The 23,145-nt window shown below is 40.9% G+C and overlaps 1 protein-coding gene and 1 non-coding gene across 17 annotated transcripts in view; both read left to right on the top strand.

The window, feature by feature from the left end:
* The window catches only part of PUM1 (pumilio RNA binding family member 1), a 128,222-nt gene that overhangs the window by 69,304 nt on the left and 35,773 nt on the right, over positions 1-23,145 (top strand). For 7 of the 16 annotated variants that reach the window (XM_019804591.2, XM_019804584.2, XM_019804587.2 and 4 more), the window contains 5 exons: positions 1,246-1,516; positions 11,350-11,443; positions 12,635-12,751; positions 17,426-17,577; positions 22,261-22,399. In XM_019804591.2, the coding sequence (XP_019660150.2) occupies positions 1,246-1,516; positions 11,350-11,443; positions 12,635-12,751; positions 17,426-17,577; positions 22,261-22,399 (773 nt within the window). The remainder of the gene's footprint in view (positions 1-1,245; positions 1,517-11,349; positions 11,444-12,634; positions 12,752-17,425; positions 17,578-22,260; positions 22,400-23,145) is intronic. The other 9 variants (XM_011230729.3, XM_011230726.3, XM_011230724.3 and 6 more) reach the window with 7 other exon arrangements.
* Positions 22,506-22,583, top strand: LOC117801292. The gene has a single exon (XR_004623806.1). It is a non-coding gene; the product is annotated as a small nucleolar RNA SNORD103/SNORD85 (small nucleolar RNA).

Raw genomic sequence — 23,145 nt, 5'->3', positions numbered from 1 at the left:
ACACATACACACACACACACACACACACACACACATCTATCTCTGATCCTGATACCTACCAAAGCCAAAATTAAAATTCATTTTGGATCATCATATGCAGAACAACATTCAGTTGTTTGTATTCCTAATTTACTTTGTTAATCTTGTGAGTATAAAGAATTATAGTCTTTGGAGGAAATTTGAGGCACAGAGTAATAACCACTTACCTAATGTCTTTTAGATGAAGTGGGTAGTCTTTCCATCCTGAACCTCAGACAGCCTGTAGCAAGGTTTGGTAGTATTTCACTTCTGGCTGGGTGGTGGTGGTAGGGCATGTGTGTGAGAGGGAATACGGCAGTAGCCTTAATTTGTACCAGCTCTAGGGTTTCATTTAGGACTGCAGGGCACAGAATGTAGTCACAGGCTACACTCCCCTTACTAGAATCTAACAGTGTCTCTATTAGTCTAATTTGGAATTACACTGTCCTGCAGTCCTTTTACGCAGGGTGATCCTATATCCTGGGTCACCCGAGACAGTACTCGTTTCTGCCATGTCCTAGGGTATTTATTAACAGTGCCCCTTTCTTGCTCTTAGGAGTGACCTGGTTTGAATGATAAATGATATCCTCACACTACTTTTAATTCTTAGAGTTGTCTCCTCAGCAGGAGCATATTCTAGATAATGAATTTATTTTGTACTGTTTTGTAATGGTTTGCTTCTGGTTTCTTAGAAGGGGAAAATGGGAGACCGGTTTAGCACTGACCAAGTATTTTAAGATAATACTTAAAATTTTTTTCACCTATAAATTTTTTTTTTTAAACAGAATCATTCTTATATATGGAATTTCCCCCTAGAAACTGCTTTTTCCATTCGCTCTCTGTTTAAAGAGTAGGTGTTACTTTTGGGGGGGCGTAGTTTACTACCTGCATTTTGGGATCTTGTTTTCATGGTTGCCATGGGCAGTGTTTTTTCCACTTCATTCATTGTTCCTCAAATCTGGGCCCTTTGGTTAAAGGGATTGTAAATTAATACTAGTTAATGCGAATTTACAGGGTGGGTTGTGGTGGGAAGGCAAGCAATGGAAGAGTTGTTTCATAGGATATAACATGTAAGCACCGTAAAGTGTCTCTGCTTGTTTTGTAGAAATAGTTTTAAGTACTGTTGATGATAAACTATGTTCAAGGATGTCGTCCTTAAACTTGGGTTGCTGTAGTGTCCCTCCCCGCTCAAAATAAGGTTTAATGCCCTTTACTTTCTCTGTTTAGCCGTACCCCTGGTAATTGCCAGAACTCTGCTAATGAAGTGGATCTTCTGGGTCCAAACCAGAATGGTTCTGAGGGCTTAGCCCAGCTGACCAGCACCAATGGTGCCAAGCCTGTGGAGGATTTCTCCAACATGGAGTCCCAGAGTGTCCCCTTGGACCCCATGGAACATGTGGGCATGGAGCCTCTTCAGTTTGATTATTCAGGCACGCAGGTACCTGTGGACTCAGCAGCAGCAACTGTGGGACTTTTTGACTACAATTCTCAACAACAGGTACTGTGTGTGTCTCTCTGTCACTTTCTCTACTCTCCTCCAGCCAGCACATGATTCAAGTGACTAAGAATGGGGGGATGGGAGGAGGGTGGCATTATTTTAGGCTATAGCCAGCCCTTCTTAACCCAACAGTGCTGTGGGTGCACAAAGCCTCTCTATCTTCCCCTCTAGAGGCTGATTCCCATGCTGAGATTGTGGGCAAGAGACCACTCTGCTCAACGTGTACCTCTTTTGGCTCCTCTGTCACCCCAGGGCCTGGGGAGTGGGTGAGGTCGTGTTACCTCTTGTGACACAATCCTCTTGGATGCCGAATTGATCTCTCTGAGGATTAATAAGATTGTGATGCTGTTGGTTGGTTTTGTTTTTGAAATAGTAAACTCTGTTACTCCTGCTGGCAGGAGTCCAGCGTGAGGTCGTCTTACTAGTCATGTCTTTTAATTCAGTGAGCAACTCTACATAACAAACATACCTGCCCCCTTTCAAAAGAGTTAAAATACAATTAGGGGAAAAACACAGATCGCTCAGCGTAAAAATCTACAGTGAAACTACGTGGCTCTTTCTTTTCTTCATAAATCCTTGGGAGACATTATATGTGTGCCTTCTGGTTTTAAAGGCATGGTATAACTAACTCTGGGATTTTCTAACTCTGGGATTTCTCTGATCCTTCTGTTTAATTTTTTTTTTTAAGTAAAAAATGAGCTGTCTGAATTATAAAAGGGGGCAGGTAGCTTCCCTGTCTTGTCAGGTACCACAAGCTCTCTCTTGTGGCTGGAAGCACTTTGATGGGCCATGAATTTCTGATATTCATTAATTTTGGACTGGAACATAAATACAAACCTCTAGGCTCGAAAGGTTAAAATCTCATTTTGATGGTTAGAAATTCTCCGTCTATGGGGGAAATTGGCTTATGGTCTGTCCCCTTGTTGTTGTCATAAATAGCTGATATTTAATGGATTTTGGTGATGAAGCTAACCATTTAATATTAATAAGAATTAATATTAATAACAGTAATGTTAATAAAGTTTACAAAAGGAAATCCCTTTAAGGGATGTTGTGATATGTGTGCTCTGGTCATATTATTACGTTTAATTAACAAACTCTTTTTCTACAGAGAAAACTGTAAGTGTCCACTTCTCTCCCTGTGCTTCCCAATAGATGTGCCATCTCTCCAAAGGAATGATTTTTTGTGCTTTTTCTCTTCTTTCACTGTTTTGCCCCCTTTCACAGTGAATCCTCAAAACAGCAGTTTTGAGCGAAGCCAGAAATTACCTCAGGTGCTGAAGGTAGATTAGACTTCAACTTTGTGCCGCATCAGTAGATGTAGGGGACACAGTTACTGCGTAGACTTCAGCTTGCTCACCTTAGGATAGGAGTGTGGTAATTCTCTGTCTAAACTGAGGTTTGTGAGTGTAGGCTATTTCTTCTTCTTTCTTCTTCTTCTTCTTCTTTTTTTTTTTTCTTTTTTTTAAGTAGGCTCCACGCTCATTGTGGAGCCCAACGTGGGGCTTAAACTCACAACCCTAAGATCAAGACTGGAGCTGAGCTCAAGAGTCCGACGCTCAACCAACTGAGTCACCCAGGCTCCCTGAGTGTAGGCTACTTCTAATCAGGATTCTTTAACCTGGTTATATCAAGAAGTTTTATCTGAATTCTTTCTTGTACTTTGTCTTCTGTGGTCTGAACTTCTATAGCAGCCCCTAGAACTGTGTCTGTTTCTGGTGCTTAGCTTCCCATTCCTCATCTAATCCAGTCTAACCCTTTGCTTGTTATTTAAGAAGTGTTTGTCTTCAACCTCTTGTGGAGAAAAATCTGATGCTCTTTCATTGAATTGCTCTTTACTTCGTAATCAGAGTTGGAATTCTCTTTTGATGTATTTATCTCTCGTTTCAAACTAATTTCACCAATGTTTTGGGAGGCTGGGTAATTATTAGAACTTGAACAGGTATGTCCTTTCGCAAACTCACAGGCAGTTAACATGATTACACCAAAGACAACACCCACTCAGATTTATGAAGCCTGGGATGCCTTCACCATGTATCCCATTTCAGTAATTTTTGAAGCTGAATGTTATTATTTTGAAAGTTAAACTATTGTTGGTTTTTGGCTTCCCATGCATGTCTTGGTTGTGGTAACATAGGGACATTGTTACATAGGTAGACCACAGTCACGTGATGTGATCATTGTTGTTTTATCCTGTGGGCCTATAATTCTTGCTTTTCTGAATAGATTGTTTTACATGGTCGTGTAGTGGGCTCTCTGATAGCATGCCCGGGAATTATTGGACCAAGACTCCTAAGTATTTTCAAGACCCTTAACCTCCCAACATCTCCTGCATAGAGGCAGGAGTATCTATTAAGAGAGTAGGATCCTTTTTCTTTTGGAATTTGGTGTTTGATCTTACGTTTTATCCCTCCAATATTCCTTACTCTTTTGCTCTCTATTATGTTTTATTCCCCTTTCCCTTTTTACTATTTTAATTGATTGTCATTCTTGAAGATCCAATGCTTGTTAGCTTTCTTGATCTCCATATCATTGAGTTGCATTGTCTCTCTCCTTTGAACTCGTAGTGCTTTGTGCTTCCCTTAAGAAAAGGAGTCACCATGTTCTGCCTTGTGTTGTAATTTCTTGTTTAATAGTCCTTGCTAGATTGTAAGCTCCTTGAGGGTAAGCCCTGGGGCTTGTTCTTCTGTGTCTTCTGCATTTGCTCTAGCAGACCAAGTTTTCAGGAAACTTCTTCCATATTCCTATTATGGTACCTCAGAATATCCCCCATTATTAAATATACTTTCCCAAACTGAAATTTGGAACTAGCCTTCTAAGAGGTCTGGAGGCCACTCTTTGAGGCCTAGCTTATATTCTGTGCAAGTCCTTTAGATCTAGCCCACTAAGCTTATGCTCATGTTTGTAACTAGACTGCACAATATCCAGGAAATTACCTCCTTTTTAGGGTCACAGCCCTCTGTTGCCATCTGATCAAAAAAAGTACATAATTCTTTTGAAATCCAATTTTGTTGGTAACTTGGGGGAGATCACAGATTCGCGGGCTGTGGATTATAACTTCCTGTTTGCATTTTTTGTTCTCACCTGTAGCTGAGCATATCTTTCATGAATGAAAAGGGTTCCCCCCACCCATCACTCTCCATTTAGGTATTGTGACTCATTTAGTCATTTAAATAGTGCAAGAAAGTACTCGAAGATAAATCTAGGACATCCCCCTGTCCTAGAACCTTAGACAAGGGAGAGCATACTCTATTCAAGGGAAGGAGAGCATACTCTATTCAGGGGAAGGAATGACTTTTGGAAGAGACAGATCCTGAGCTGTGCCTTGTAGGACTTGTTTATATCAGGAAAAGAGTGAAAATCCCACTGGAGGAAATAGTAAAACTTAAAGGCCAGGTGCATGTTCAGTAGATAATGTAGTAGTCATCCTAGGTGGTGGGTGAGGTCGGGAAACAGCGACCTGTGAGGTGGTACAGGCAGGGTTGTGGGTCTTAGCAACTTTGCCATGCTGCCTGATTGACAGACAATGACAGGACAGTTCTAAGAAGGAATGACTTAATTACCGTGCTTTAGTTTTTTGTGCTGTTAGTTCAGTAGCAACTGTAGGCACTACTTACCCATATTGATTAATTATTGATGATTGTGTCCTTCCAGGAAGCTGGTTCTGCTGGTAGTGAGCAGAGCTGGTGCTCATAGTAAGGCCATCATTTGTGGAACTGTATGGGACAGTTGAGGAACTAAGTGCTGAATTCGTTGGTCAGGAATGCTGTCAGATCAGGGGGAGGGCTCGATGGGGACCAAGGTTCTATAGACCTTCCTTGAAAGACAGGTACAGTGTATATTGCTGCAGTTAAGGGAATAGAGTTGTGGAGATAGAAATGAGCATGGTGTGGTCATAGGCTGACAGCTGTAGAAGGCACACTTTAGAGGGAAGTGCTCCTTGGTGCTTTGAGCTATTGAGTCCAGGTCCCAGAGGCTTCAGAGCCAGGCCTGAGTCCCAGACATTATTAATGATTTTGAGGACTGAACCACAGATATAGTGTATTAATGTGTTTTTTTTTACGCATTTCTGCTTTTTTATATTGGCTTTCTTAAAGGCTATCTTTTTTTTTAAGTTTTGAGTTACTTGCTATAGTTAATGAGGTAACATCATTTGTGATTTTATGATGGGATCTGGTTTGGAAATTGACAAATAATTCCTTCTTGTATCCTATTTCCTTTTAATCAAGATTTTGATTTGGTTTCATAAAACTGTTAGTATCAACTTCTGTTGAGATACATAGTATAAAGCAGCCTGCAAATACAAAAAAGGTAATTTTCATTTAGTTCATTACAAACTTAATGGTACTTAGGGATACTCTGGGTTTTGGATAGTTAAGTTACTTGTCTAGTCGCTGTTTATCATAAACTTAACCTAAGATGTATTTAAAGCAAAGATTCCTTTTTTTGTGCCATGAGCCCCTTAGCAGTTTGATGAGATCTGTGGGCTGAATTGTGTGAATGGTGTGTGGTATAAGTAGGTTTACAAAAGAACCAGTTATATAGAAATAGTTACAGAAGTATTTAACAGATTGGATGTGTATATGCATGCAGCGGAAGTAGGCCTACCTCTAGTGACCATGATGAGGGTAAACATGGCTTTGGGATGTCTAAAAGTCGTAAAGGAACAGGAAAATGTATGTGACTCCCCCCCCCCCCTTTTTTTTTTGAGAGGGGCTAGGAGGAGCAGAGGGAGAGGGAGAGAGAGAATCTTAAGCAGGCTCCACACCCAGTGCCTCAGCCAGACACAGGGCTGGTCTCACAACTCTGAGATCAGGACTTGAACCGAAATCAGGAGTTGGGTGCTTAATTAACTGAGCTGCCCAGGTGCCCCATATATGACTTCTATTGGTGATTAAGTCACAAGTGTATAGCTAATGTTAATGTGGTTTGTTGCCTACAGTCATTGATATCTCTGGAGTGTTCTTCTTTCCCTCACTTTCCCTTCATTGTCTTCTCCTTAATTGCGGATAGTGAACAGTGAGCATTATAAACAGTGAACAGTTCATAATAATGTGTCTGTACCATTTTGTGTTATGGTACATGAGTGATCTCTATATTTCCCTAAATATATTTTATAAAATCTTTGCTGGGTTTCAGTATATTACAATTACATGTAGCAGAAATCAAAGCCAGGATTACATCATTATAGATTAATTAGATTAATTGTTGATGCTCTTTATTTAGAATTCAGTTACTCTAAAAATAGCCTAATGTAGAATGTTGTACAAAATTACATACCGATGTACTAAAGCCCTGACCTGTTAAGCATGAATTTTAGCAAAGAAACAATACCCTGAAAAATCATAATTGAAGTACAGATTCGTTCCCTCACAGCCCTAGGCAGGTGGGAGAGGAAGTAGCACACAATGCTTTTAAAAGTGTGGTAGTGGTTAGATGTCATACTTCTGAAGCCAAGTTGTGCAGTTTTAACATAGGTCTTTAATATTCTCAACTTTCCTTTCAGTTGACAAGTGAGAGGAAGATTATTTTATCAGTGTCATGTAAGTCACTGTTAAAATGCTGGTTTTAGCTAGCAGTAGGGTCAGTTGAAGCTTACCTTTATTGTTCTTTGACTTTGCTGAAATTTTATGATTTTCCTCAAAAGGTACTTATTTCCTTGATAGAAGGACATTTTTTTCCTACCTCGTTCAGAGATTATTTTGGAAACAGACTGTTCCATCTGCTAAGGAAATGTGAAGAAGTTTTCTTTTTTAAAAATTCAGCAGCACAGTTCGTATGTACCTGTTTATCCAGAAATCATTGTTGGTCATTGCAGTTGTTCAGATAACCTGGTTGAAAATGGGCTTTGATCTGGAAGCTTCAGACAGTAGCAGACTTTCACATTATTTCATGTCCTAAAGACTGGCTGCCATGATAAACTTTTTTTCTTAAAAGATCATAGTCTCACCATGATGTATTAATATCATCAGTGTTTTGAAGGTCTTTTCTCGGTGAATCCTTAAAACATCCCCATGGGGCAGGGCAGGTACTGCATTTTCACAGATAAGAAAACTAAGACCTCATGAAAACATGAAGAGAGTTACTGAAGGAAAGTCATATACTACAAGCTATGGGAACATCTGTGTTCTGGTATCTAGCTCCAGGCTTTGTCTTTTGCACAGAGCCTTTTGATATGTGGGGTGGTCTCACCTGCAAATTCAGTTGCATTCGTGGTTTTCTCTGTATGGAGTATATGGTAAAGCATATTCTTCCATGACAAAACAAAAAAGGTTTTTCTTCCTTCCCTGTTATCTTTGTGACCTGTTGACAGCAGTTGGTGCTCATGAACTCATTGGGATTTTTAACATTAACATTCACTCCAAGAGTTTTGCCCTCTGCTTTCCTCATCCTGAGCTGCCTTGTTGGGGGAGGTGTAAGAGGTGACTCACAGAAGGGCCGTGTCTGTATGGGGGTCCTCCCCCCATTCATCAGAAAGAACACACGTTAAAGGACTGTTCCTAGTGTGTGTTTTACATGTGTTAATTTTATGTGTGTTAATTTTAATACTTCCAGCAACCTTATGTGTTAGACATGTCTTTATCGTCCCTATTCGAGAGAGAGGAGAAGAGTGAGTCACAGAGAGGTTATCCTTGCCCCGTGTCACGTAGTCTGCATTGGAGCTGAGATGTGAATCCAGGCTTTCTGGCCCCAGAGTTTGTGCTCTTATCCCCTGTGCATTGTGTATATAGGCTCAAATTGGTCAGAAGCCAGGGCTGGTGGGACATTTTATTTTGGTGGGGGAGGGAGATAGTCTTTCACATACATCAGCTCCATATTTAGGTATTACTCCGTATTCTGAAAGCTCAGCAACTGTTTTTATGCCAACAAGTATTATTGATAACAAGATAACACTAGTAGCTATCTTTTGTCACTTAGCGCTATGCTGGGTGTTTTTGACTGCCCCTTTCTGGAATAAAAATCCTGCAGGCTATCTTTTGTAAAGTCATGCAATGACAGAGAAGGGAGTCAAATCAGTTTGCTTGTGTAGTTCCCAGAGTATGCTTTCAGTGTTTCTTACTACGAACCTTGATGAGCTTGAAATAGTTGATATATTTTCCCTTGCACCAGTCTCTTGAAAAACTTAAGAATTCTACCCAAGTACATTGTAATCAGTAGTGGCACATTTATCATTATGCCACCCTTAAAACAAGCATTCTCGCCAAATCTCACAGTATTGTGTTTCTCAGTTGCCATTGGCTTGCTTTCTGAAAATGATGAAAATGTTAACAGAGCTCAGTGCTTTGCCCAGCAGATGGCATTTGTATGAGTTTTTCAGGATCCTTTGGAATCCATTACTTGCCAATTACCCAATTTTGTTTTGAATACCCTGTATTTCCAGTTAATATTGGACCATTTACATAAAGAGAATGTGCCAGAATTGCTGTAATCTATGCTATAATCAAATCTGCTTGCTGTAGATGATAATTTACTTTTGTTAATTGTTTACTGCAAAATGCACTCAAGAAAACAATTCCTTCTCTATTCACCATAATCACTGTGATATCAATCAACTCTCAAACACAGAATATGTGGGAGCTGTTATAGGACCTGCATGTTTTTAGTTAATAGTTTATACTTCTCAAAGTGTGGTGAAGTGGTGCTGAGAACCGCAGACTAATGTTGTGCAGAATGGTTGGTATTTACACACAGGATATTGATGGGTGTAGTACACGTACATGTAAGGAGTTACATGCCATGTTAAAGACCTTTGAAGTGGCGATAAGTTGGAAGGTGTGGCAGTGAGTACTGTTTTTGGTATTTTAATAAGATCACTTCAAGAGTTCTATTCTGAACACACCATCTTTATTTCCCTGGCTCCATATCAGCACCTCGCTGATAGGTGCTTAAGAAAATGTTGCATGAATTATTTTGTTTGCAGCAGGGCAAAGAAGTGAGGAGGGAAGAGGCTAGCATGAGCAGTGTCTGAGATGTTAAATATTTCAAAAGGTTTGGGGCTAGGAAAATTGCGGAGACCCACTGAAGACACAGTAGATATCTAGTGAAACTGTGAGGTATTTTTACAACGTTGGAAAAAACTTAGAAACAGCTTTCCAGTATTTTACTGTAATGTTTTCTCCCTCATGGCTGCCCCTCTTGGGTGAGCTGCTTCCTGTTGGTGGGAATACTGTGGGACACTGTCCTTTAGGTAAGACAGACACGTGAAGAACAACTTTGAAAAATCACAAGATCACAGTTAACCCAGTAGTACTGATTGGCTCCCTTCCTGGAGCAAACAGTTGTTTTGACAGGTTTGTCTGTAAATCCCAGTATTGCTTTTGAAGACTTGATATTTAATCATTGCCCATAAAGGAGTGCTTGTCTTTTTACCAGCATCATAATGAAATTTCTTTTTTCTTTAATCTTTGAAAATAAAACTCTAAAAGTATTTTTGAAATCTGTACATGGTTACTTTTGATTTCCTTTCATACTTATAAAGGCAAAGGCTAATTTTACTCTGGTTTTTAGAGAGATGAATATTTACAAAGAGAAGTAACAGGTGACGTTGGTTAGTATGTTCACATATTTACCTTTTGCTTTCTTTTTATTTAAAATTGGCCTACTTGTATAAAGTCTCACTACCACCTAAGATAACATTACAAGTCCAGCTCTGACGATAATTAAGCTGAGTTGGTGGGATGACATTATAATCTCTCAATGTCTAAAACAGTTGGGTCTCTTTATGAGGAGATCTATTACGTAAGATCCATGGTGTCTGTTATATATACTCCAGTGATGTCAGCTGAGCTATTGAAAACTGTGGAAAGAGCAGGTAGGGAGGTTGAAGGTCCTTTCTAGGGATGTGCCTTCAGTAAGCACTCTGTTTGACCTTAGCAAATGAAGACATTTTCAGTATGACTCTCTGGAAGGTGGCGTGTGAAGGCAATCGAGAACCCTCTTTCTTTGCACCAGTGCTATTCATGCTAAAGTGTGTCACCCTCTTATTCAGTGTTGCCTCCCTAGTCCCTTGCACAGTGCCTGCAGATATTATTGGTTTCATAATTTTTGCAGGATGAATGGGTGAATGATTGACCTTGTATTAAGATGGAATTTTGGCATATTCTTAGTGTCAGGGCCTTTGCATTCCTATCCTGTTCTTGTGAACTAAGAAGTGTACTAGGTCTGAGCTCGATATTCCAGGTTTTTTTGGTAGCAGCTGTATTTCTTTTGTTTGATTTTGTATACGTAAAGAATAGGTATCCTAGGAAACTGGAGGGCTCCCAAAAGTTGGCAGCTGTCTAATTTATTCATTATGATAAGCCACTAGTTGAGGAAGGTATCCAAATTCATTTCCCTGGGAGGAGGCAGCCAGAGGATGAAATGAACACTTTTCATCTTCCTTTCCAAAATGTGAGGATTCATTCAAAGTGTTTGTGGGGTTCTAGAAAGAGCTGAAGAGAGGTAACAGCATTAGGGGCAATGTGGCGTAAGTCATTTTGTAGTAGATTTAATTTTGAGTGCGCCTTGGATCAGGCAGGGCCCTCAGACCTGTTGACAGCTGTTAGGGCATTTGGACGATTGTTTGTGGTTGAGGGGACATCAGACTACTTGCCTGGGAGGTAGTAGGCGGCACATGGGAACCGGGTGCACCAACTTGAGGGAAAGGAGCGGGAGAACCTTACTGTGAAGTTCCATGATACCATTGAAACGGGAATGGAGGAGAGCATGAGAATGTTTTTGTTTAAAAATGTCATTCCTGAATAAGGGTTTGTAGAAATTTCTATTCAGAGAGGTTTTAAAATGATTTCATGAGACGGTTTCTCTAACCGCATCCCGTCTTTTTCTTGCTTCAGCTGTTCCAAAGACCGAATGCGCTCGCTGTCCAGCAGTTGACAGCGGCCCAGCAGCAGCAGTACGCGCTGGCCGCGGCTCACCAGCCTCACATTGGTAAGTACTCGGGTGTTGGCGTGGCCACCATCCGCAGAGCGCCGGCTGCCGCAACACCCGGCAGTGTAGAGTGACTAGAATCAAGTCCAGACAGATCCCTCAGAGGAGATGGCCTCTTCCTCTTGTCCAGCTGTCTTTTGCCACATTGTTTATTTTTGGCAACCTTCTAGACTTCAGTTCATAAGATTTCTTAGTGTCCAGGTATCGGTCTGCCTCTGCTGTTTTAGGATTTAAAATATCTAATTACAGTAGTGACTAGCATCAACTCTGTTGGTGAGATAGGTTGAAATCAATGGCATAAGAATAGTTTTGCTCTTGTTAGGGTTGCCTCGACTGTGAATATATCAACTTCTCATCTTACTAAGTAGCAGGTAGGACGTGTAAATCCATTTTCCAAGCAGCATGTATTGAAGATCTGAAAAAGTATTCTCATTTAATTACTGGTTTTTAAAGTAGTGTTGCCCTTTTCCTATAGCACGTGGTAATGTTTTGGTGTACGTATTTTGTCTTATTGCCTAGACCTTCCGCTCCACTCCCCTACCCCTGGACCTTTTTAAGGTCTCTTTGAAACAAAGTGCTGTGTGTGTAAACAAGTACGTGTAGATTTTTTTTTTTTAATGTGTGTCAAAACGATACGGTTGAATAGAAAGGAGATTGCTAATCATAGTTTGTGGTATGATGTGGAAGAGAAGGCTTGCTTCCAGCCTAAATGTAGTAAGGCTAGGCATAACGGCTTTTGCCTGGGTCTGGTTTAATTTATAATTGGAGATGCTAGTCTTTATAATTACCTATGTGTTTTCTTTGAGAAAAACTGGAAATTGTTTTAAATGGAGATAAATTCTTCCTTCCATCCCATTTACAGAGTCTTTTAAATTGCTTTGTTTTAGCCTGCCATAATTTTAATAGTCCTTGAGAAATTGTGCTGAATTTAAAACTGCCCAATGGTTTAAATTGTTAGCAAAGATAAACAAAAAACAAAAAAGAGACAAAAAGAGACAAAAAGAAAGACAATAGATAAATGTCACCCTGATCTTTAGGGATTATTTTATCTTATTTAAAGTCCTCTTTCCTCTCAACCTATCCTGTCTTGTCTTTTCTTTTTTTCCCTCACCTGCAGCCTGGAGTGAGTAGCCAAATTGTGTAGGTATTTGGTAGGGCTGCAGTTCTAGTTGGGTTTGTTTTTACTGACAGGTGTGTTTTCAGCAGGTTTAGCGCCCGCTGCGTTTGTCCCCAATCCATACATCATCAGCGCTGCTCCCCCAGGGACGGACCCCTACACAGCTGGACTGGCTGCAGCGGCGACTCTAGGTGAGGTGTTCTTCTGCATGCGGGACTTTATCCCCTGCTAAAAAGTCGTGGTGGCTGGCATGCATTCTTTGTACTCTGTCCCGAGTCCCAAGTCTCCGGTGGAGATTTTTCTCCTGGTTTCCAGTGTCCTCCCCTGCCAGCTGGATAGCTCTCCTTAGCTGTAACCTCAGACTCTAGCACATCCAAAGGCAGATTCATGAGTGGCCTCCTGTATGGGTATTTGTGATCCACGGTACCACCAAGTTACTCGTAGGTAGTTTGGAAATTAATCCCCTTTCCTAGGTCTTCCTACTACCTGTAGTCTGCCACAGTCCAGGTCCTTACACTCTTTCCCTAGGCTTTGGCAGCTGTTTTCACTTAACGTATTCCTAATTTCCTTACCCCTCCCCTCCAGTGTTCTCGAAAACTGTTTTAAACATGGATCTTACCTTTTCACCTTCCTGCTTTAAACCCATCACCAGTTTCTTTTCTTTTCTTTCTTTTTTTCTTTTTCTCCTCATGCTGTATTATCTTTAATAAACCCGCAGCACCGGTGTCATCTGCCATTTGGTGTTTTCTTGGAGAGGAAGCCTGTCACCGATTTCGGTTTTATCCACCCAGACATAGTACACCGTAGTTATCAAACATGGCTGATTATTCCATCCTAATTGGGTGGGGGTGTGCTGTTCCCTGGATCACTATTTTTAAGGAGCTGCCATGGCGTACTGAGGATTAGTGAGGATTGGGACCCACTCTGATCTCTCTCTGACTTATATATAGATGTCTGTACAGGTATACCCCTGTCTCCCCTCCAGACTGGCTGTCACTGGCTCACACCATACATTTTAGCAGTGCTGAACTGATTTTAGCTTGAGGCGGGCACCACACTGGCTTAGGCCTCTGTGTCTTTGGACACTGTGGTCTCCTTGGTCCTCTGTAGTAAACTCTTCCCATTCTTTGCCTGGGGATCTTTTTTTTTTTTTTTTTTTAAAGTTTTTTTTTTTTTTTTCNGAGATAGAGACAGCCAGCGAGAGAGGGAACACAAGCAGGGGGAGTGGGAGAGGAAGAAGCAGGCTCATAGCAGAGGAGCCTGATGTGGGGCTCGATCCCATAACGCCAGGATCACGCCCTGAGCCGAAGGCAGACGCTTAACCGCTGTGCCACCCAGGCGCCCCTTGCCTGGGGATCTTAGCTGGCATTGTCACCACCTAGAAACCCTTCCTTTGCTGACTCCCATATTCTTTCTCTGTTACTTACTTTTACTTTGTATTTATTTGCTTGTGGATGTATACATGAGTGGTTTTGTTTCCCCTTGACATTGAACTCTTTCAAAAGTAGGCCTTTTGGTTACTTCACTTTAGAGCACAGTTGCTGACACCATAATGGGCTCACAAATGTATGGTAGATTGAATTCAGTGTGAGGGCAAAGTCAGTGTCTTCCAAAGTAAAAATTCTCTGGGAACAGATCCCTCCAAGTCATGTTAATCATAATTAAATATTATTATTTTAAGAGTTTACTTAACTATTACATAGCATGTGACGACCATTGTGAACTCAGATGCAGTATAGAATTTCTTATTTTCTTTAGCATTGTTAGCATTTTGGCATATGTTGTGATGAGAGTGTATGTAGTGTAGTTCCTGTATCTCCCTTGCCTTTGAGGGAAATAGAAAGCTCTTCCTAGCAGAATGATCTTTGCTAACCATTTTTAATAGTTATTCAGCCCTTATTAACTATTTGCCAAGCATTGTACTGAGTGCTTTTCTTTCATATGAGTTGGGTGATGATTTTTTTTTTAGATTTTATTTATTTATTTAATTTCAGAGAGAGAGAGAGAGAGAGAGAGAGCAAAAGTGCACTCTGTAAGTGGGGGTAGTGGTGGGGGCGGGGGAGAGAGAATCTCAAGCAGATACTCCAAACTGAGCATGGAGTCCGATGATGGCTCGATCCCACCATGACCCTGAGATCATAGCCCAAGCTGAAACCAAGAGTCAGATGCTTAACCAACAGAGCCATCCAAGCACTCTGGATGATGACTTTAGAGATAAGGAATTTGGGGCTCAGAGAGCTGTCTTTTTCGAGGTCACACTATGTAAGTATTACAGAGTTGGGGTTTGAACCGTGTCTAACTCAGAGACCATGCATGCACCTCACTGTAGTCTGCAACGCCTGCACTATCTTGAATTATCTTTTCTCTGCTGTCTTACTATATGTTGTTTAAAACAAAGAACTATCTTAGGGACAACACACTTGTCTTCACGGAAATCCTAGTTTGTTTATGAGAGGCTTGCTCTTTGTACCTACCCATCAGCTGAACCAGACTGAAAAAGACTTCAGTGCTTTCACACAGAACCAGAAATGTTAACCACCCGAACTGTGAAACTGCATATGCTTGTGGGGTGTCCATCACACAGGAATTGGAGCAGGCATCCTGATGAGCCAAGCTCAATTGATGATGCACCCCAGGGGGTATTTTGCTAACCACAGTCAGAGGCCATATGACCAGGGAGAGTAGTAGAAATGCCAGTTGAGAAAATTGAAGAGGATTGTATAAGCGTTTATGATAACAGCAGTCTGCACAGTTGAAGGTTTTGTTGTTGGCATGTGGCAGAGGCTTGAGACTGTCATTGCAGGTTGCAATCCAGCCTTTCCCCATGGATGTGGCAACACCCTCACCCTTATCAGACCCATTTGCAGGTGAGGAAACTAGGGCATAGGTTAAATCTCCATTGTGTTGTTTTCTTTTTGTAAATGCCCAAGACCACCCCACTTTGTAAACACTGGTCAGGTGGGTTTGGGGGCTCTACGCTCTAAGTTGAAGGTGTGGTTTTAGACTCCTCAGGTTCTGAGGAGTTAAAAAGGTTTTTACCCCTTGACTTATTAAGAAAAGTGGCTCCTACTGTAACCTAGGTTCTCTAAGCAGCATGTTTATTTTGCATCCAGATGTAGTATTTCGCAGTGGGTAGCCTTATGAACAGAGCTGCTTGATCTTGGCTAATAGGCCCACAGGTACAGAAAATACCAAATGAGAAATGTCAGCGCAGTATTGGACAGTGATGTAATTTGACTTATTTGTATCTTAGAAGCTTAAAACTGGGAAACAAAACACGTGTTCCAATTAATTTTAACTTAATGAAATCTAAGTTTCTGTTTTTTTTTTTTTTAAAGATTTTATTTATTTATTTATTCGACAGAGATAGAGACAGCCAGCGAGAGAGGGAACACAAGCAGGGGAAGTGGGGAGAGGAAGAAGCAGGCTCATAGCGGAAGAGCCTGATGTGGGGCTCGATCCCATAACGCCAGGATCACACCCTGAGCCGAAGGCATACGCTTAACCGCTGTGCCACCCAGGCGCCCCTAAGTTTCTTTTTTTAAAAAATATTTTATTTATTTATTAGAGAGAGCACATGCACGCATAAGCAGGGGGAGGAGCGGCAGGCAGAGGGAGAAGCAGGCTCCCCACTGAGCAAGGAGCCCGATGTGGGATTCGATCCCAGGACTCTGGGATCATGACCTGAGTCAGAGGCAGACGCTTAACCGACTGAGCCACCCAGGCGCCCTGAAATCTATGTTTCTGTAGGATTACCTACCATGTCAGAGTAGACACATTCGAAATAGCTCTTTGGAGCTCTATCTGGAGGCAGTATTATTACACAGTCAAGTTGCACATATTTTAAACTCTGTGTTTTAGGAAACTTCTCTTTGGGGGATGTGTTTTAGCAGATATGAGGAGCTGGCTTTGAGCCCTTGTCTTGGTTGGCAAAATGCAGCCGTGGTGTTTCTTGACTGCCATCTTCAGAGAATTCTGTGGTGTAGATTTCTGCCACACCCAGGCGGCTGTCTGCATGGCTGTGTTACCTCTGTGTTGCCTACTGTGGACGGCAGAGACTGTAGCGAGCGCTTGTTGCCAAAGGTCAACAGATCACTGAGACTGAGCAGAGCGCTTGGTTTTGTTTAGGATACTCGACAGGTCTGTAAGGTTTTGTTTTTGTTTGTTGTCAACACTGACTTTAAATTCAAAATTTCATATATCAGTGTCTGAATGTAGTTGTGTGGAATGACTTCCAACACAGAAATAGGCGAACCAAGCCTCTTAGAAATTGAGCAGTGGAGGCTCAGTGGAATGTCTGGGTTATGTCATCGAAGACTGATGGATTTTCCTGCTTCAGGAGTTAATGAAGCACCAGGGCTCCAGTCCCTGTCTGTCACCTCAGGTGCCATACTTCCACTGAGAGCAGCGCACAGCTTAATCTTTTATTCTCTTCCTTCACTTGATGCACACAGACTCTCCATTTATTTCCCCTCAGACAACAAACTCTGTCCATCCCGTGTCCTTTCTCAGGGGAAGCACAGGCCTTTTGCCTTCTTCCTAACCAAGGCCAATTCTTCTGTCTGTTCTTAAACCCATCCCTTCCAGCTTCAATCCGTTACTCTTCCTTTTGTGATATCTTTAATGTTTTGTCCTTCACTAGTTTCTTCATCTAGGCCTGGAGTAACTTACTGACTTCAGAAGACTGTCTTAAAAATATAAAAATATGTTTTATTTTTCAAAAAACGGAGTTCACGATCAGCTAGAACGAATCAATGTATCCTTCCTATTTTACTGTAGGATCTGCTGAGTCTGATGTAGTTCGGAAACCCTGAGAAGATTCTGACTAGTCTAAACTTGCCTTACCTTTCTCTTGCTATTTTTAGGCCCGGCTGTGGTCCCTCACCAGTATTATGGAGTCACTCCCTGGGGAGTCTACCCTGCCAGTCTTTTCCAGCAGCAAGCAGCTGCCGCTGCGGCAGCAACGAATTCTGCGAATCAGCAGACTACCCCACAGGCTCAGCAAGGGCAGCAGCAGGTAAATGTAAACAGAATTTACCCCTTTAAGTGTGAATTTTAGTCATCGTGTATCATTAAAAGGTAATACTGCTCCTGATAGAGAAATGCTGTGGAACGGCGGGTTCCCTCTCGTGTGTGTTACCTGAGTTCAGGCTGAGACCTAACAGGGCTTACCCAGTGCCTTTTTTGATCAGGTGCTTGGTCTGCATAACTAGGTAAGGTCATGAGATTGTGTAGGAGAAAAGCACGTAGAGGCTCATCCACTTAAGGGGACATGGTTAGCAAATTGCAAACGAGTACTCATACTGCTAGTAAGAGCTGCTTTTCTGCCGTAACTACGGGATGCCGGGATGCTGTCGCTGCCTCGCAAAACTGTTCTTAGATCACCTCTGGCTCTCCTGCAGGCGGCTCGCCACGGACAGGGAGGCTCGTTCTCCAGACTGCTTATTGAGAACATCAGCTAAACTGGATAGAAGTCTTTAAACTTATCACGTCTGTTTTAACTTAGAGTAATAAGAGCTTTATAATGAGTTGGGAAAGAATAATGAACAGCAAAACCCTTTTATTTTGAACAGGCCATTTTCTCCTGCTTACTAGAAAAACGCCTTTATTGCTGAAAATTGTGGTGAATTGGAAAACTCAAAGGAAAAAAATCCTCATGTGAGGATAAAACAAAATGGGTGGTATTTGTCATTCTAGCTTTATTATTCAATTTCTGATAAAATCGGGGTTATGCTGTCCACATGGTTTTGAGTTTCTACAGTTTTTATAGTTTTCCATGTTAATTTAGTGCTTTTTAGAAATATTTACTAGCTATCTTTAAATCTCTCAGTATTCATACTTCATTTTCACTAGTTTACTATTATTTGGTATAACATCAAAATATTGCTGAATTAAATATCAGTATTTGGATGTTATAAGTAAGACTGACTGATATAGCCTTTGCATAAATGTGTGATTATTTCCACGGAATAAATTTCTAGAAATGGAGGTTTTTTCGAGCAAATAAAATTTAGGCTTTGATACACATTGTCAAATTAAAGCTGTCTTTTGAGGCAAAGCACCATGCTCATCTATGTACATGTGACAGGATGCAAACAAGAACGCTTTGGTTTTTACTAGTCCCACTAAGAGTGTATGTTTAATTTTTTAGATTCTGTAAAATTATAGAAAAAAACACAGGTCTTGAAATTCTAGCCAGTTTATCCTGGGTCAGTAATTTTATAGTTAGATAAATTTTTGGAAGCTAATGCACGATTTTCTTTGCAGTAGATACAGCTCTTGTTCCAGGTATGTTAGGGAATTTAGCAGATAATTTGTTGACATTCTGGGTCATCCCTGTGAATATATTTAATAGCTTACTCTTTGTGGATAGTCAGTATTTAGTTGTGTGTTGATCTTTGTGTTTATTTAAATGGCTGCCAAATAAATTGTGGATTTGGTAGACAGAAGTAATTGCTGTGTTTTTAAAATTAGTTCTACTAGAGTGCACAAGAAAAATAGTAGTAAATACTTGTTCTTGGAGGCTTTTTGTTTAAAGCTAAGTGCTCTACCTATAATTTCTTTTATATTTTCTAATTCTGATAAATAGATTGGATGACTTCCCTTCGTAAGATTGAGGAAATGGAATTTGTGTGTCCAGGGTCACACAGATATGAAGTTATTAAGATTTGAACACAAATCTATACTTTCACAACTTGTGTTATTTTCTGACCATATTGTGATGTTTGGAGTTACAGGAAACCAGAGATTTGGTCTTTGTTCTACTATCGACTGGTTTTACACCTAGGGGTGGGTTGCATGAATAGAGAGAATATATAGAGAACCTCTGAATATAGAGAGACTATATCCTTAGCTATAAAATGGGCATTGTAATCATTTGCGTTTCAGGGTTTTCTGTCATCCACTATTACCCCACTTAGAAAAGGCTACTGGCATTCTTTTTTAATAAGCAGCCACATTTTAGGTCCAGTGTTGTTTTTGTCAGTTTCTGGTTTCAGTTCTTTTAGGAAAATATGATTTTCTTGGTGAACTCCTTTGTTGTAGTCATTGAAGTGAGAGGCCCTTTTTCAAGTTTGCTTTTGACCTTTTTGGCCTTGACATCTTATCAGAAAACAGAACATTTGTTATATTCTACGCATGGTAACTCTTCCACACCTAATTGCTGGAACTTTGAGCATAGTAGTGACATTCAGCACAGTAGTGACATTCCAGCCACTCCATCTTCTTTTTTTTTTTTTTTTTAAAGATTTTATTTATTTATTTGACAGAGATAGAGACAGCCAGCGAGAGAGGGGACACAAGCAGGGAGAGTGGGAGAGGAAGAAGCAGGCTCATAATGGAGGAGCCTGATGTGGGGCTTGATCCCATAACTCCGGGATCACGCCCTGAGCCGAAGGCAGACACTTATCCTCTGTGCCACCCAGGCGCCCCTCCATCTTACTTCTGATTCCTTCTCCTTTGTGAAGGTTCCTTTGACATCTGACAAAAGTTTTGTTCTTTTCTATTTCAAAATGTTTGCTAAAGAAAAACTCCTTGTGTGTTGGGTTGAAGCCAAGCACACATTGTCATACCTGGTGGTGATTTGGTGTTAGACATGGCATTTTGAGAGAGAAGTGTTTAGAATGGCTTCTGAACTTTCTAGATTGGAGGAGACTATAGATGATAAGTCTGCTGAGCATGGTAAACTATCGAAGGATGAATGACTATTAATTAAAGCACCCCACTGAGCATCTACTTGTGTGTTAAGTATTGGTGGGTCTCAAAAGCTGTATTTAAGTCAGTGCCTTTGAAAAGAAATTTGAATTTAACAGCTTTTGCACCATGAAGGTAAATAGTAAGCAGACCCCGAGAATAGTGTTTTATAAACAGATATTCAGTCAACTTTCTGTTGATTTTATTCGATGTTAAACTGTTACTTGTAAAATTTTACATATTTGTTTCCATAAAATCCAGACTTGATAGCTGTTGATGAAATTAAAATACATGAATACTGGCAGCTGACTTATGAACTTTGATTAATCATCAGGGTCCCACGCAGATTTCTAGACAGACGAAAAGGAAACCTGCTGCTCTTCTCATTAAAACTTGGCCCAGTAGTCTGGACTGCCTCTTTCTTCAGGCACCTTGTCCCTTCCCCTGTCCCCCAACCCTTTACACAACTCCTAACCATACATAAACCTGGTTCACAATGCCCTATAGAAATGATGCTTTCACTGAAGTTTTATTCGTTCTTGAACTGTTAGTATTTGCCCTATCTCTATTTGTACTGTTTACTTTTCCTAGAGTGAGCGCTCTTCTGGGTCATTGGTTAGGCATCTTCTAAGTCTTGGTGCAAACACTCACCTGGGCAGCCTCCCTTGACTCTTCTATGTGGATTGAAGCACTGCTTCTCTTGTAAAGTCTGTTAGATTCTTTAGGTCACAGGCAAATAAATATTTTGATAGTAATTAGCTATTCTTTATTGATTGTCTCCTGGGTACGAGATATTATGCCGTGTAGACATTAATTCTCATACTCCCAACAGATCTGCAAGATCAGCCGGTACTCTCACTACTTTTACAGATAAAGAAATAAGAGACTTGGAGTCAACTAAGTGTCCACACGACTCTTCTTGCCAGTATGGATGGTGTTGTTTCCCTTATGCTCATTTAATAAATAGTTGATTGTTAGTGATGTTTCTCTATTACATTTTTTACCAAATGGTAGCAAGAATAATCTGATCAGGTTCCTGATCATATGTCTAACTTTTATAAAGAGCAGAGTGATAGTGAAAGTGATCTGATAAAAACTTTCTTTGCCTTTGAAAAGATGCAAAACACATTTTATAATTTTAGCCTTGGTCTGTGGGTTTTGTGTGTTTACTTGCTGGAGTATATAGGTCATGTGAGGTAGGTTCTTCAGAGCATTCAGAGTAAGAATGATGACCACCATTTTGGTACCTGGGTTTCATTCAGAAAAAGTGGATCCTTCAGCACAGTGACAGAACTGGTATTCTGTACTGAAAAGGCAGTGTTCTTGACACTCCGCTCCGTTTATACTGCGGTCTGTTGTGGGATTTATGAGAGGAGAAATAGAAGCAGGTCAGAGGCCTCCTAAATCAAATCTGGTGAGCTCCTTTCGAGCCGTTTGGGCCGTTGAATGGGAACAGTGTTATAGGGTAGAGAAGGTGCTCTTATAACCATACAGAAAATATACTCTTGGTGGTTTTTTTTTCCCCCCTTTAGACACAGGTATTTTAATCTAACTGTGTGGGTAAATTACCCCTGTTCATCCTATCTAAACTCCCCTCCCCACTCCATCAGATTCCTCCACCCACTTATATTTTACAGAGTTGCCATTTATTGTCTGTCTCATTCAGTAGAATAAAAGCTTCAAGAGGGCAGGGGCTCTGTCTTATTCATTGCTTTATTTCTAGTACCTGCTGGATGGTAGTCATTATGTATTTGATTAATGAATCATCATTTTTTTATGCATTTGGCTGCTTATAAAGGTGTAATAATGTTTAAGAATGGTAGAATGAGATTTTACTAAATGAGATGTTGCTAATTGAATTTTTATCCTAACAGCAATGCCATATAAAACATTATATGGAAAATAGTTTACAACTGTCAGTTTTTAAAAGTTGGCCCAACTTAAGCACATGGTGGGTCTTGGGTATTTTCAGTGAGAAGAAAGTAGTTGACTTATTTCTGTCTCCCAGGTTCTCCGTGGAGGAGCCAGCCAGCGTCCTTTGACCCCAAATCAGAACCAGCAAGGACAGCAAACAGATCCGCTAGTGGCAGCTGCAGCAGTGAATTCTGCCCTTGCTTTTGGACAAGGACTGGCTGCAGGCATGCCAGGTGAGGCTGCATTGGTGTTCCCTAATACTTGGAGGAAAAAACAGTCTGCTTGTTGGGGGAGATTGAGAGGAGAACAGGCAGTGGGTCGGCTTGTCATTATTTGGGGACTGGCAAGGATGACATACACTTGCCCTCACTTAGACCATAGTTCGCTGATGAGAGCACCTAACTGTTCTGAGCCAGTCTCCGTCTTATAATATCTCCCCACACATTGCTTGGAGTATGCTCTATTCCTTTGTGATCTGTTTTCTCCCTTAGGATTAGGGATGGTAGAAGGAGTGGGCCAGGCTACTTTAGCATCACTCCAGGGTGTTAACCTGCACATGCTGATGTCTCTGAACAGTAGTATTGGGAAGTTCCTAGTGTTCCTTGATGGGGCGATCCCTTACATTTCTAGGGTTTCTCCCGAGCCAGTGGCAGAGGTGCCTTGTAGCTGCCTACCTGCGATTGATCATGTATCTTGAATATATGTTATTCTTGGCTCACTGTCACCTGGTCTTATTCTTTGCGTGGGTTGGAAGTAATTTGTGCTGCTTCCTTTGAAAGAGGTCCTTGTAAGACCTCAGCATAAATATATGGGTTCTTACCAATCGTGGAGTATAGCCCAATTAATAGGTCTATTTACGCATTCACTGAGTAACTTTAACATGTATCATTTGTTATATTAGTTATTAAGCATTCAGGTTTTTTTGGGACGTCCCCTGTAATTTCTCCTGTTGTTCAATAGGATTTGGAGATTCCATCTC

This window comes from Ailuropoda melanoleuca, chromosome 2 (assembly GCF_002007445.2).
Source record: "Ailuropoda melanoleuca isolate Jingjing chromosome 2, ASM200744v2, whole genome shotgun sequence".
NCBI classification, from domain to species: Eukaryota; Metazoa; Chordata; class Mammalia; order Carnivora; family Ursidae; genus Ailuropoda; species Ailuropoda melanoleuca.
This window is presented reverse-complemented; position numbering and strand designations above follow the sequence as displayed.